Consider the following 15,090-nt stretch of genomic DNA (forward strand, 5'->3'; position numbering starts at 1 on the left):
TACTTTCTAATAAGTTCTTGTGTGGCTTAAAAGCTGTTGATCCACAGATAATACTTAGGGTAACAGCCGTAGGGAACAGAAAGCAGTGCTTTTATTCTGTGTACTATTATACTTCATTAGCGATCGGATTGGGGAACTAAGCTCACATGATGTTGAAGCCCCTGTGGCAGTATGGTATGTAATCAGAATGCTGCCTCAAATACTGTGTAGTTCATTGAAGAAAAAGCTTTAGGCCTGCACAGGTGTGCACTTCAATTTAGATAGTGAGCACTACTGGGAAATGTGTTTGAGTTCTCCCAGATGTCATTTCACATGCTACTGCTCAGTTTCAAAAATCACAGCAGCCTGGTACCTGGAGGTCTGCAGTTCTAATCACATGGAAGTGATCACTTCTGCTCTACCTGAGTTCCTTAGATATTGAGTGAAGGTGTTTATACTAACAAGTGCACAGATGTGTGTACTCCTACTGGACACCATGCATGTCCACCAGGAAGCAGCAAGCCCAGCAGGAGTCACAAATGCAACTGATGTAAGGCCAATGTACACACAGAAAGCTACAAGATAACAGCTTATCTGGTCACCTAAAGAACAAAAACTTCTCAATAAAATAAATTTAATCTGAGTTCTCCTAGCAAAGCTTGCAGGTTTCCTGACCTCCAAAGTAAGACAAAAACGGAATTACCTAGATTTTAGCTCCAAATTTAATTCTCTGGCCATAATTTAGTGACATATATAACACTTATCAATCCTTGTACCTATCTGGAAACAATCCTCTTTTCTACTTTATTTAATGATAAGTTATAATATTTATAATCCACCAGAAATTGCTTTGCTGTTCTAAACTCCAAGTTTTCCTCTATATAAAGTAGATATATTGGTCTCTTTAAGAGACTTAGTTATGGTCAAGTCAGCAGAGGAAGACTGTTATAGCTTCTAAGAGAAGTTGGAGATCCCTGTCGCACTGTGCACTAGATCTCTAAAGGGCATTCATCATCCTGACACTCCCCAACTCCCTCCTCAGATCTCATTTGCTCGAGAAAAGATGTATACCAGGCTATAAATTCTAAGCAGAGGCTAGTACTCTATAGCTGGAGCAATAGCAAAGCAGCTAGATTCCTTGTGTCTATCACACAGCATTTCTACTAAACAGGAAAGAGCTGAGGAGTCTTCCATTTATAACTGCATTGTTCACTTGAGACCCGGGAGAAACAGTATTAAAGACATTCAACACCACATCTCAGTCCCATTCTTACTTCATCATAAATGCACACAAGGTCTCCATCCCGTGCATGTGTGCGCGCGCACACGCACACACACACATTATAGAATAGGTTTATATGATGTTCAGTAGAAAATATATTATAACTAACTCTTCATATCCCCAATTTTAGGTGGGAAATGAAAAAGAAACAATTCAAGAAGAATATAGACAGATGTGTGTAAAATATAGGAGGCATGTAGACTCAGTTTCTCCCAGAACATATGGATTCCCTTTCCATACAGCTCCTAGAATTGCTATTTTAAAATTTGTAATTGTCTTTAATCTTAACCCACCCCTAAAGCAAGCAAACAAAACCAGAATGTTGGATACAGCGCTACTATTTAGAAATGGTGTTGAAATGTAATCCTTACTGCAAGGGAGTAAAAGCGGCAGAAACCACCGAATGTGGTGTTCAGGGGGTACCAGGCACATCTAAGTTCGGAACCCTCAGAAGGTGTCTAGGGTTAAAGGAAATCAATTAGAACGCTTCATTTCAGGGGTTTTCTAAGAAGAGGGACAGATATCACATATACATGCGTATGTATTCCATCACTTGATGCCCTGCGCTACTTTGGGACTCCATTAGAAACAGGGCAAATGCCAGATGTGGCCCCTTAATCTTGGATAAGAACTGTGAGATAAAATATACCTCTTTTCTTTGTAATTTCCACAATTTATAATATTATGCTATACCAACAGAAAATGGATCACTCCATAGGTATCTGGTCAGATCTTATGATAGAGAAAATAAAGTTTAGGATGAGTCTGAAATTTGAGTAATGCCAGCTCCCCAGATTTTGCTGTTTTATAAAAACTTAAACAATATCCTCTGGGCAATCATGACATACACGTCCCTGTGAAAGACAAACAGAGAAAGAAACAGGAAGCTATCTACAAAGAAACCTTCCAGTATGGAAAGCTGAAATACGAACAAGCATGTTCCTATGTTATGGTTTGGACAGAAAATGATGTCACCCAGCTCATATGTTGAATATTTGGTTCTCCAGTTAGTGGTACTATATATGTCTGGGGGGGGATCTTGGAAATTTTAGTACCTTGGGGTCCTTTTTTCCTGTGTAGAACAGGTACTGGATTACCTGTCACTTAGCACGGCGCCTAGCCCACACTATGCTGTCATATACAAGCTTTCTCAGTGGTAACTGGGGTAGAAGGAGGCAGAAGGGCTCCCTGGACCTGAAGGAAACACCACAGGGTATGAACAACCTCAGCTTTCCTACACTTTTGTTGGCTGGTTCCAGACACTAACCGAGAGGGGCTCTGTCATAGAGCTATCTGGAACTCACTAGAGAGCCAGAGCATCAGAACAAAGAAGAGGTGAGTCTAAAGTATCACAGTTAGTAATTCCAAATGTGAGTACCACATCTACCCAAGCAGAGAGCCATTGTGAATGTAGCCATGCCTTGTTTTGCCTTAGATGTGGCTCAGGTGAGGTCTATGCTCCATTTAGGGACACACATAGCAGTGACCTACGGCTCGGCTTTCTGCAAATTCAATACCTGTGGTAGGCAAGTTACCAATAGACAAGAAAGGCAAGTGCAATGTATTTTGAGAGAGACCACATTAATGTAACCTTTTCTTCTTTTACCTTCCAAATTGTTTTTATTACTATTTATTATTAATCTCTTCCTGTGTCTAATCTACAAATTAAACTGTCACCGTTATGTATATGTAAGAAAAAGACAGCTTTTTAAAAACTTTATAATGGTGTAGCAGTCATAACATTTGAAGGCAACTGTAGTTTGTATTTTGACCCTGTCCCAGTGTAGCAATATGAAGTATGATACTGTCTCATACACTGTGCAGCAGCAGACAGTACCAACTCCAGTCAGCCACAATATCATGAGGGTGAATAGCTGGTACTACAGTGGGCCTTGCTGCTAAGCTTGGTAGGCCAGGTGTATTAAATGCATTTCAGTTTATAATGTGTCCAACTTGCAATGAGGTTATCAGGATATAACCCGATTACAAGTAAGGAATGTCTCTACATTGAGAGTTCTGTATTAGCTGTGGTTTCAGCCATTTACTCGGGACCTTAGAAAGTATCCAAGGATAAGATGCATTTATTAAATAGCTATCTAGTCTCTAAAACCTCAGTTCCACTATTCTAAATTCCATTCAGAAGTCTTTGTAGCCCAGTTCCTCCCCATTCATCAGTATCACTCGTCCCTTTCCATCCTATAGGAAGAGGAGCAAGAAAAAGATACACTAGTGCCCTCTGGTTCAGGTACCTGGCCCCTTCCCTCTATCCTTAGTCATGGTTCCCTCATCTTTCTCATTTGCTCATCAGCATCTCTTCTGGGCCCTTGCTTAATTTATTCAAGATGTTATCACCAATATTTCACTATTTCTCATATTTACTATTTCTCATTCTCACTAAATTTCTCATTATTATTTCTCATCACACTAAATCTCAATATTGAAAATGACTATCTAATACTCATTCTTCAAGTCTAACATTTTTTGGTGCCAAAGCATATTTTTTAGTTTCCAAGAAATTTTTAGAGCCTGGAGAAACAAGAAATCCACCAAGAAGGGGCTGGAGAGACGGCTTGGTGGATAAAGTCCGTGCCCTCTAAGTACCCATATGAAAGCTGCGTAGGTAAGCTCGGGGATCAGCAAGAGACCCTGCCTCAGAAAACAAAGTGGAGAGTGACAGAGGAAATCATCCCCTATCAACCTCTGGGCTCTAGATGCATGCACACACACGTATGTACACACTTGCAAACATGTATATATACACCCATGTGCATAAACACAGGCCACCCAATCCACAGTCCATATCACCATACTTATTAATATTCAGGAGGAGCTGGGTGGTGGTGGCGCACACCTTTAATCCCAGCACTTGGGAGGTAGAGGCAGGTGGATCTCTATGAGTTCGAGGCCAGCCTGGTCTATAAAGCAAGTTCCAGGACAGCTAGGACTGTTACACAGAAAAACCCTCTCTCGGAAAAAAAAAATACTCAGAAGGGATAAGGGAAGAAAATACTGCATATGATAGAACTTTTATGTGGATAATTTTAAATATGAATATTGGAGGAGACTATGATATAATTTAAGTATAAAGTAATCTAAAAAGAAACAATTTACTGGAAAGAAAACCTCATTTAAAAAAAAAAAAAACAGATGAAACTTCCATTCACCAGTGTTCATACCTCCCCAATTATTTGAAAAGCATTACTGGAAAGGGTGTGATTAAAGAACTACTCCACCTGACTCTGTAATGGATCCAACCTGGCTGATCAAAAGATTGTCATCTGGTCAATCAATTGCCATTTGAAAGGCTGTTCTAAAAATACTTTCGTTTAAGTGTCTAAAATCTTATAAAACTCTAATGACTTTGAATTGATTTAGGCTAGCTAAATTTAGGAAACGAGGTTTCAATATTCACCTAAGAATTCTCACTTGTAGCACAATCAGCAAAACCTTTCAAAATTCCCCCAATACTAACCCCACCAAAGGCAACCTACCTCAAGCCTCCTATACCAATACATTACTAAACTAATTTTGAACCTGACAGCAGTTTCTACCAGCCTATAATATAAAGTTGAGTCCATCAAGACACTTTAGTTAGCAGTAAGAGACACAGTATAAGCATATCAAATAAATGGCAGCAGTACAGAAAATAAGCAGGTGCGTCGTCATCCATCAACACTATATTTGTCTACTCTTCAGTAAAGAGAGGGTTATACAGAATCCTCTGCTTCCCAGGTGACCGTTAGAGCCAGAGGAGAATATGTACATTAAAAGCATAGTGTGAATCCTAAAGCATTATGATTCTGAAGCAGGTAGACACTCTTTCCTCCAAACGATATTCAAAGGCAAATGTACAGACACTATAAAAATAGAAAACAATCCCTTCACTTGAGCTGCTGTTTCTAAAGTGTCAGGTATTAAACTGCAGCCAAGATTATCTAGTAAGCTACTTGAAAAAAAGACAAATTAGTAGGCACCAGACTGTATGAAAATTCTTCCCATGATTGCACATGCAGGCTACCCCCATGAAAGCCCTGACAAGTCAAGAAGTAAACACAAAAGGAAACATTCCCTTAAAAAAACAGCATAATGTTTTGATGGATCACATCCAGGTTTGCATGAAGAGGATGCAGACGGGACCAAGACACAGAGCAGCCCCAGCCATCTTGGCTTCCACACACCAGCAAGGTGTTGACGTGACTCTGATCAACACAGCTGATGATCCCATCGCACACTCAATTTGGCTCAGGATCGCCCAATCGAATTTGCTAACACAGTCAACTCCAGAAGAATCGCCCATTAAAAACAATCCAAATACAGACTCTAAATGTGCATAAGGCCTTTGTGCTCTCCACTGGAGCTTATAGTATCTAACAGCTGCAACTGTGACTATTCTAGCTAATTGCTCTCAGCAACAAAAATAAACAATCGCTCCAGGAAGAAGATCGTGCCCGCCAAATATTAATGAATTTTTTAACAGTCAGAAATTTCAACTCTTGGTTTAGAAGTTTTGCCATTGGTAAGTCTCAAATCAAATAACAAGAACAGAATTGTGGAGGTGTCCCCACCCCCGCAGTACATATCTTGTATTTAATCCTCCCCTCTACCCAGTCCAGCCCCCTCAAAATGAAAAAGGAATGTGCCTTGCATTTGGAGGAATTTAAGCAATCTGAGATATTTTAACTCATGTATAACTTTTTAACATATGGGGGAAAAGAGTCACACTGATTGGAGCTATTTTTAACGTGCAGCTCTATCGTAAAAATAGACATTTACTCATAAGGATGCTTGAATAGAGAACAGGCCCAATCTACGTCTCATTGTTAAGAAAGAGGTGAAAAAAGGCTGCCATGCTTTCCAGAGAGCCGCTGACGGTCCGCCTGTGATGTCATGGCAGGATCCAGGTGCACTCTAACGAGTGTCTTTTAAGCTCATCAATCCTTTGAAAACTGCTCTTCTCCATCAGCTACTTGTCTGAGCACATGCAATAAGGAGCCAGTATTTACCCAGACTCTTGCAAGAGGAAAGATCACTGCAATCACAGACCTAGGGAAGGAGGAGGAAGAAATTACTCACCCATTGGCTTCCCAGATGCCCTCTTCCTGGCCCCCATCAGGGAAGAAAGCGTTTTCTTTTGCTAAGGAAATAAAGGATAGACATTGAACTTCCTGGTACTAGGATATCTGTGTTCTCTATGGCTTCAGAGTCTTTCTCTTCTCATCCAGGACCCTGCTACACAAAACACTGCAATCAAAATGCCAACTGAACACTGGGGCAACAAGCATTTAGACATTGCCTCTCTAAGCTCTACTTAGGGAGAGAGAAGCCTAGCTTGGGGCTTTCAATTTGTCTTCAGCCCAGTCACACAAATCTAGGGGAATACACCAATGGGAACCCATGCAGCATTCTTGATATTCATTACTTTCTGAAATAATGTAAGCAGCAATCAACACAATAAAAACAAACAAACAAACAACAACAAAAAAACCCCGACAGCTTTCATTAGATCTGCCTTAAGCCAATCAACACGTATTATTTTATGTGTCCATACACTAAAGCATATGGTTCTCAACCTGTGGGTAATGACCCCTTTGGGGTTGAAGGACTCTTTTACAGGGGTCACATATCAAATATCCTTTATATCTGATATTTACATTATGATTCACAACAGTAGTAAAATTACAGTTATGAAGTAGCAATGAAAATAATGCTTGGGGGTCTTGGCGGTCACCACAACATAAAGAACTGTATTAAAGGGCCACAGCATTAGGAAGGGTGAGAACCATTGTGCTAAAGAACAGCAATTTTAAAAGCAAAAAACATTCTACCAAAGGAAAAAGGTGAAAATTTGAATGTTTGAAAAGTACATGGAGACTATTACACACACACAATTGCAACTTAAGAACAAAGGAAGCAAAATATATTACGATTTTGAAGTAAAATATATTAAATAAGTATGTACACACACTCACCTCTGTTCTACTTCTAGATGCCATATCTATACCACGATGTCAAAACTGTGATTCTGCAAAAGCACATTAGCAGAAACCAATTCTGCTTTGTGTTAGTGCCTCAACAATAACGAAGGGCAGGGTTACAGAGGCTAGAAGAGCTGGGGCAAAGACCAAGTCTCGAGTGAGACCTGGCTCACATATCTGTGAAATAAGATACTAAAGGAGTTCGCTCAAGTGTCTTCCAGCTCAGAACAAGAGGGAAAAATATAAATTGAATCTTCAGCCTAGAAACAGCCTACGAGTGGTACAGAGTGGCCTCTTGATGTGCACTTACTGGAAAAAAAAGTAGCAATTAAATATAAAGCATGCATTTTTAAGGTTTCCCACCCTGTGCCACAGTATACAGCTGACTATGGGCAGGGTATTGATGTACTAAAATATGGTTCCCTTCAGGACAGAGGCCAACAGGATGAAAAAAATTAGGGAAACAACTTTTAAACCCCACAACAAATAAAGCAAAAAACAAAACAAAACAAAACAAAAAACAAAAAAAAAAAAAAAAAAAAAACCCGACAAATCCCCTAAGGCTCAGGATAAACTTCTCAGAAAGTTTTCCATGCATTTGCTTTTAGGAAAGAAAGGCTATTCTTTGCCTTACGATCTAGTATTCAAGCCATATAATCTTAAAATAGACACAGAAGCTGCAATGTACCTGAAGAAGCTTCCTATTTTTCATACAGTGTCTGGGTATAAGAAGGGTATTTCTTGAAGAGCAACTTGAAAAACAGAATGTTAACATTCAGTTCATTGTGTTGGGGGAAAACATATAGCAACAATCATTCTTGAGGTGAAATTTTATTAAAGAATATTTATTACAGGAAAATTAATTCCTGGCTCAACTTCAAGGCAACAGTTATGTATCCTTTTTGATAGCAACTTGGATATTTGGAATATGAACATCTGCATTATTCATTATTACAATCTATGTTTGGAAAACCTACCCTTTGAGAGAGGAGAGTATGCATAACACACTTGTAAAGTGAGGGGTAATCCCTCAGCACTTCCTGATATTCTGGCAACCAAAGCTCTCCATCTACTGGATGCCTAAGTGACCTTCTCACCATTTCTCATAGCCAGTAGCTACACCTGTACCATCCCCCTGCAACACAGAATTTACACAGCTACCTTGCCTACCATACTTCATACCAAAGGGTAAGTTACTTGCAGGTAGCAGGTGGTGGCATCACAACTTCAAGGAAGTCCCACAGATAAGCAGGATGCTTCTGAAACACACATTTAACCATACAGAAAAGAATGAGAGGAAAACATCATGAAATTAAGTGGCAGGAATTGAATGTGGCTACTAACCACTGGTAGATCCAAGAGAGCCACAAGAGAAACAAAGCTGCAAGACTTGATCAGGGAAGGGCTTTGTAACTGATCTTTCATGTAGCTCCTTCTTGAGAGGGAAGGCATGGCTAATGAATGAACACCCGAAAAGATATAGGTGCTAAGAGAGAATCACACTGTCCAGTGTGAAAGATGCACAGTTGGATGGTAGATCAGCACAGCATTCTATGTCCAGGGAAATGTTGGTTGTGTTTAGTGCCTCTGCAGACATTTCAAATGCACATGCCATAAAGGAGGCAATCCCCCAGTAGTGTGACTTCCATGTACTCTCCAAATTCATATAATCGACCACATCAGATACTGTCAAGGTCACAGTGGAAATGGACAAGAGAAAAAAGGGGCCAAGTTTCAATGTTTAGGTACTTTTATTTTATCATTGCTTCAAATGTCAAAGTTTCAATATTTAAGGATGTCCTATTTCATCATGCTCTCAAATATCAGGCTAATCTGAAATCTAACTGGTCTATGCAAATAAATGTTTAAGGAACTAATAGGTCACACAGTTTACAAATGAAGATACTAATGCTCCAAGAACATGACTTACCTGTTCATGTGGTTTTCTTCTTGAATTCTATCTCCCAGAACAGCTTTTCAATCCTATATACTTTCAATGACCTGCTTAACCACTACCACTTCTGTGTGGCTAAGTGTTCTTATCCTGCGATTCCTGAGGACCATGTACATTGAAAATTAAATGTCCTCTTTATTGTAACTGTGGATTTCTGTGCATGAGAGTCTGCCCTTTCCTTTTATCATATATTTGTGATATGTAGTCCTTCTGAGCTACAAATGGCAACCTCTGGACAGCAGTGAGGTACGTCTTCCACTCATGTCAGCACAAACATAAGCTTGTATTTATGTCTGGAAAGTGGCTGGCTATAAGAGATATTTGAAAAACTAACACCCATGAGTGTTTTTTAGGGTCATGTCAGTTTAGTCCTAACCTACATCTTTGACTATTTAAACTAAATATAACATTAATACCAAATTTCAGGCCCAAGATTGTATTTTGTCTTACTTCAAAGTTGAATAAAAATAGAAAAACATCTTTTTAATATTCAGGCTATTTTATCATCACTAGTCTTCCCAAACTGTCACTCTATATGACACATTTATAGAAAAAACATCCACTCAAATTTCTCAGTCAACCCAACTATGAGGTTATGTAGTGGCTTATAACTTTCATTTTGCTTCACAAAGGACTTGGGCAACTGAAAGAGTTTGGGCTTCAGAAGGATCACTGAATGAAAGGCATGTGCTGGCAACTGCAGAGATGGAGCACAGGATGGGTGCACAGGTTTTGAGCTCTGACTGTGTTTGTATAAGCCGCAGTACATCAGCTCAGTGACTGTGTCTGATGGCACTATAGTCATGACCTGGCAGCTTACCTGTGCTCCCTTCTAGGTGATGGCTTCTTGGAAGAGCGGCACCTGCTCATCCTCAGAGCATAATGCACTCATTCTCTCTTTCTCTCACCTGCTAATTATATGAATTGGAATTTTGAACAGGTAACTTCAGCAACTTCCATCTGGCACCTACCAGCTGACTGAACTAGTGGGGTATGTACTTTAATTTCCCAGTCTGAAGGAGAATGAATCTGTGAATTTGAGGTAAAGAATGTAAAAATATATATATATAGGTAGAAAAGATAGGGATGCTTCTCACTTGACATTCTACAAATACTTGTTATTCAAATTGCTATGGTTTTATCTGCATTTCTATTTGTTTCTACTGTTTAGTGTTCTAATATGGTAACAGAGACTTGAATATCAAAACCCGGGTCTGTCTTTTTTCTTATTCTACTTATAAAGTGACATATGGATACTGTACTAGGAAGTGCATTAAGAAACCCAGGCATTACAATTTCTACACACTTACTGTTAAGACATTTGCATTTTTTGTTTTGTTTTGTAAGTAACACTATGAAAGAGTAGCTGTAAATTTACACTACATTTTTAATATCTTGTAAAGAGTAGAATCTTGTAATTCATTTTTGTTTTTAAAGGGGAAGATTAAATTGCCAACATTTCTCTTTAAATCAGATTAATTTGAAATGATGTTAACAGTTATTGTCATTCACTGTAACAGTGAGTTGTACAATTCAAATGATTTTTCAAGTATACATGGCAAAGGAATCTGAAGTGGAAAATGTAATTTCTCCACAAATATAACAGTGCCTTCACAAACCTTCCCTCTTACAGGTTTCTTTTCGCCCACTGTCTTCTCAAATGTAAAGGAACTCCTCCTGACATGCAAACCAATCAAAATACTGCTAAAGTGAGAGGAGGGAGGGGCGGGAAGGGTGTCCGAACATCACACAAGCAAAAGGATGAAATTCACGTAATAGGAAGAGTGGAGAGTTTAGTTTAATTGTAAGCTGGAGGGAGAGGCAATGCCTTGCCACTCAGACCCTCTTGGCTACTAGGTTGTGAATTCAGAAGAAATACTTTTAATATGGCTTTTATCAAAAGCAAAATGCAAACAACCAATCAATGCAATCAAAAAAAGTCATTCAGTACACTTTTAAAAAAATTAATGCTCAGTTTTTTGAAGTTTTAGGAAAGTAGAATTCTTGCAGAAAAGAATAGCAAAAAGCCGGGCACACTGGTGTTTATCTTTAATCCCAATACTCAGGAGACTGGCAGATCTCTGTGAGTTCCAGGCCAGCCAGGACTACATAGTGAGACCCTGTCTCAAACAGACAGACAGGCAGACAGACAGCCAAAAGGAACAGCAAGAAATGTTTTTCCATCCATTCATCTGCTAGGGACGTGTTGCGATTAAATGTGTAAATGAAGCATGGACAGAGCTGGCACACTTCACCATTTGCACATGTGTGCTCTACACATGTTAACCTAACAGAAGGTGAATTTTCTGTTTCAGAAAAACTCCCGTAATGAGACAGCAACTGTGTAACTAAAGTATCATACACCAACACCTATGGGGAATTCAATCTTACCGATAGAGGAGAATAAACTTGCCTTCCTTAAGTGCTCCTCAACTAGCTAAAGTAACTGTGAAATTCCTTATCGTACAAGTAGTTGAAGGTTAAATCAGTGACACAGTAATAGCAACTGAGTCCTCAAATTTTACAACTAGCTGATGAAAGCACATGTCCCGGCAAGAGTCACCTAGGAAATGCATCTGACAACTAACTAACCAGAGTATCATTCAGTCATGGTTTTTGCTTTTAGCGGTTTTGTTTGTTTGGGTTTTTTTGTTGTTGTTGTTTTTTTATTTTTCCACATTCTCTCTTCAGTTAACTTGTCTTCTGGATTCTTTCAGGTAGCACAGCTTTCAGCTAGAGTTCTAAGAACACCCCTGTTTTATTTAAAGATTTTTTTTTTACTAGACTGAGTAGAGGTGCCCCATAACCCGGATGTGTTTAAAGATACACCACAGTTCTTTCCCTTCAACTTTGTTTATTGATGTACCGAACATGAAAAAGCACAAAGAATTCAAACACAAAAGAAAACATGTACAGCCTCTTAAATACTCAACAGAATATATTTTCTATTCCAACAGATGTGAATTAAGTCATACTGTACAACTTCAAATAAATACCAGCCTTACATTTTATTAAGTGCTCTGATAAACACTGTAAAGTGAAGCACAATTTGCATGCCCTCTCATCAATGCCTTGGTTTGCTACAGTAGTACAGGAAAGAAGCGTGTAGCTGCTGTTTTCCCACAAGGGAAACCTTATTTTTTTTTTTTTAAGTATATACATGTATTTTATTTTTTATTTTTTTAACGCAGGTTAACTCTGACAATCTAAATGCACCTAAGGATATGAGAAAGTGCTAAGCCAATTGAGTTCTGAATAGCATTGAGTGGGTCAGCATGAAAACTCGCTTACTCACTTTAGCACGCGCCTCACAGTATATGTACTGTACTATACTGAAAAATTTTATAACTACAATTTTAAATAATAAAAAATAAAACTCAAAGCAACTGCAAAGATAATGTACAACTATGTTATGCATAGCACATTGCCTGTTCTAAGGGGAAGCATATGAGCATCTCAGTTTATACAAAACGCAGGACGTAACTATATAGTTCTCAGTGCATCCTGATGAAGGCAACGGTTGCCTTCAGCTTTTTTGAAAATTTATTATAAGCTAGATGCTAATCAGAAAATATTTTGTATTTTTTAAAATTTCTTTCATACATGGTAAAGACTTATTTTATTATTTCCCCAAATAGTGGTTTAAGCATCATACAAAGTTAAATTTCAATAGCATACAGATATTTATGATTTTTGTATGAAAAATGTAAGGAAATTTGTTCAAAACCTATGGTTATACTCATTTTTCTTTTTTTTTTTTACCACAAACATATTTATAAACGAAAATGTAGCATCACCATAAACAGCTGAAGCTAGACTATCTACAGACAGAATTAGCAACGAATCTGATGCACTGTAAATTCAAGTCCTCAGGACAACAGAAGTGGATAAGCAAGACCTCAAGTAACAATGTTAATGCCATTTACAAAGGAAAAAACTGATACAAAACATTCAAAACCTGAACATCACTTGATATGTAAGGGAAAAAAAATAAAATTAGCTGAAAGGTTCATAAACACAAGGTCTTATTTACATCACACAAAGCTCAGGTGTTAGCCTTAAACGTAACTCTCAAAATACCTTCAAATATATCCAACTCAGATCGCCTTTGCTGACTTGCTGCAGTACAAATCATGTGCAACATCTTATTTTCCTTAAGACAAAACAATTCTTCAAACGATACTGCAAGTACATCACTAAACACCATGAGCTCTATCTGAAGGGATTTCTTTAGGAAGAACAGATTTTCCCCCATCTCTTGGTAATTTAAATTTCTTGCCTGCTCTTATATATTCTTTTGTAAATTTTTTTTATTTGTTTCAAAATCACAAATCAATGTGAGCCATCTATCACATAGCAACCAGGATGATCAGACACCCCACTGGTGATTACGAAAATGAAACCAGCAGTGTTCCCTCACTGACTCAATTCCTCTCATACAAAGATCTCAAAAGTATTTTTCTACGTCATAAATCTTTCTAAATTTTCCAACCGTTGCAAATTTCCTGGTAAATTTTAAAAGCTCACTAGGTGTCATATGAAGAGATTTCTCAAAGTATTCAAGTCAAAATATTTGTTCCAGGACCAGTAAAAAGTTTCTCCAAATTTTCTTTTTTATAAAAATAGATGCTTTTTTTAAACCCACATCAAAGAGGCTCTTATCTCTTTGGCAAGGTACTGCTTTACGAAAAGTTCTCCAGTATTCTTACAATAAGCGTTTATAATGTCACCCCCCCTGCCCCAGCCCAAATCAGAATTACAAAATAAATACTGTTTGTAACTTCATAAATAAAAATGTAAACTTCAAAATACTTTTCTGAGACGTAACGGCAATGCTTTAAATGTAAACCAAACACAAAGCTAATTAGAGAACAAAAGGAAAAAAACAAAAAAAGAAAAAGAAAAGAAAAAGTAAGAAAAGAAAAGGAGGCGGGGAAAGACACAACCAACTGAAGAGTTACAACACAAAGCCTCAGTATTTACTCACAGGTTCAAGGCAGTTATGTAAAAAGAAAAGCAATGTCTTCCCTTAGCTGAAACACTTTAAAAGGTCCACCTTCTTCAAAGAAGGCAATAGAATGCAATGTGACAGGTAAAAACCCTGTACCTCTTGTCCATATTCAAACATAAAAGATATTTAAGAAGTTTTAATTCAAATACTAGCAATAAAAAATCTCACATAGTTCTTAGGATGCTAAGTAGTCATTTTATCCCCATCTCAACACTGACTTACAAAGACATTTACTAATGTATAAAGTTTCTCTTAACTTGCTTTTGTTGTATAGTTTTCATATAGAAATGGACTGAGGACAAGAGCTCATTAGGCTTTGTGCGTTTTGTTTGTCTTAAAGGAGACCTGCAGTACTCTGTCTCCTAGACGGTATCCATTGAGGCTAGCTATCGCCATGGCAGCCTCATCATAGTTTGTCATAGTCACAAATCCAAAACCTTTGCATTTATTGGTGTTAAAGTCACGGATGACCTTCACGTTGGTGACAGCTCCAAAAGGCCCAAACATTTGCCACAGGATACTTTCATCTGCATCAGGAGCCAGGTTGTACACAAATATGCACCAGCCTGTTCCAGGGTGCCCAGGAATATTAATTCCAGCCAGACTGGTCATCCCATCAATGGTCATTGGTGAAAACCTACTAAACAAAATAGGAAACAGACATACACACACACAAAAGGAATACAGATTGGTTATAGCAACGGGTTTAAGTTTCTTTCCCTTCTCCATTTCCCCAAATTTAGCAATTCCCCTCTCCCAACAGATGTATACAGCTACTTGATGTGTCAACCGAGGCTCTATTTGTGGCTTGCAGGGACAGACAAACAATTCAGGTACTGACAGGTTATGAAATGACCATTATCTGCTGCACTGAGTAACAATTTACACA

At 38.3% G+C, this 15,090-nt stretch overlaps 1 protein-coding gene across 18 annotated transcripts in view; it reads right to left on the minus strand.

The window, feature by feature from the left end:
• Positions 1-12,110: 12,110 nt before the first annotated feature.
• The window catches only part of Elavl2 (ELAV like RNA binding protein 2), a 133,298-nt gene continuing 130,318 nt past the window's right edge, over positions 12,111-15,090 (minus strand). For 9 of the 18 annotated variants that reach the window (XM_076564504.1, XM_042271403.2, XM_076564497.1 and 6 more), the window contains one exon: positions 12,111-14,838. In XM_076564504.1, the coding sequence (XP_076420619.1) occupies positions 14,511-14,838 (328 nt within the window). In that variant the 3' untranslated portion in view covers positions 12,111-14,510. Of the gene's footprint in view, positions 14,842-15,090 lie in introns of all 18 variants that reach the window. The other 9 variants (XM_015992838.3, XM_015992841.3, XM_015992845.3 and 6 more) reach the window with 1 other exon arrangement.

Source organism: Peromyscus maniculatus, chromosome 2 (assembly GCF_049852395.1).
Source record: "Peromyscus maniculatus bairdii isolate BWxNUB_F1_BW_parent chromosome 2, HU_Pman_BW_mat_3.1, whole genome shotgun sequence".
NCBI lineage: Eukaryota > Metazoa > Chordata > Mammalia > Rodentia > Cricetidae > Peromyscus > Peromyscus maniculatus.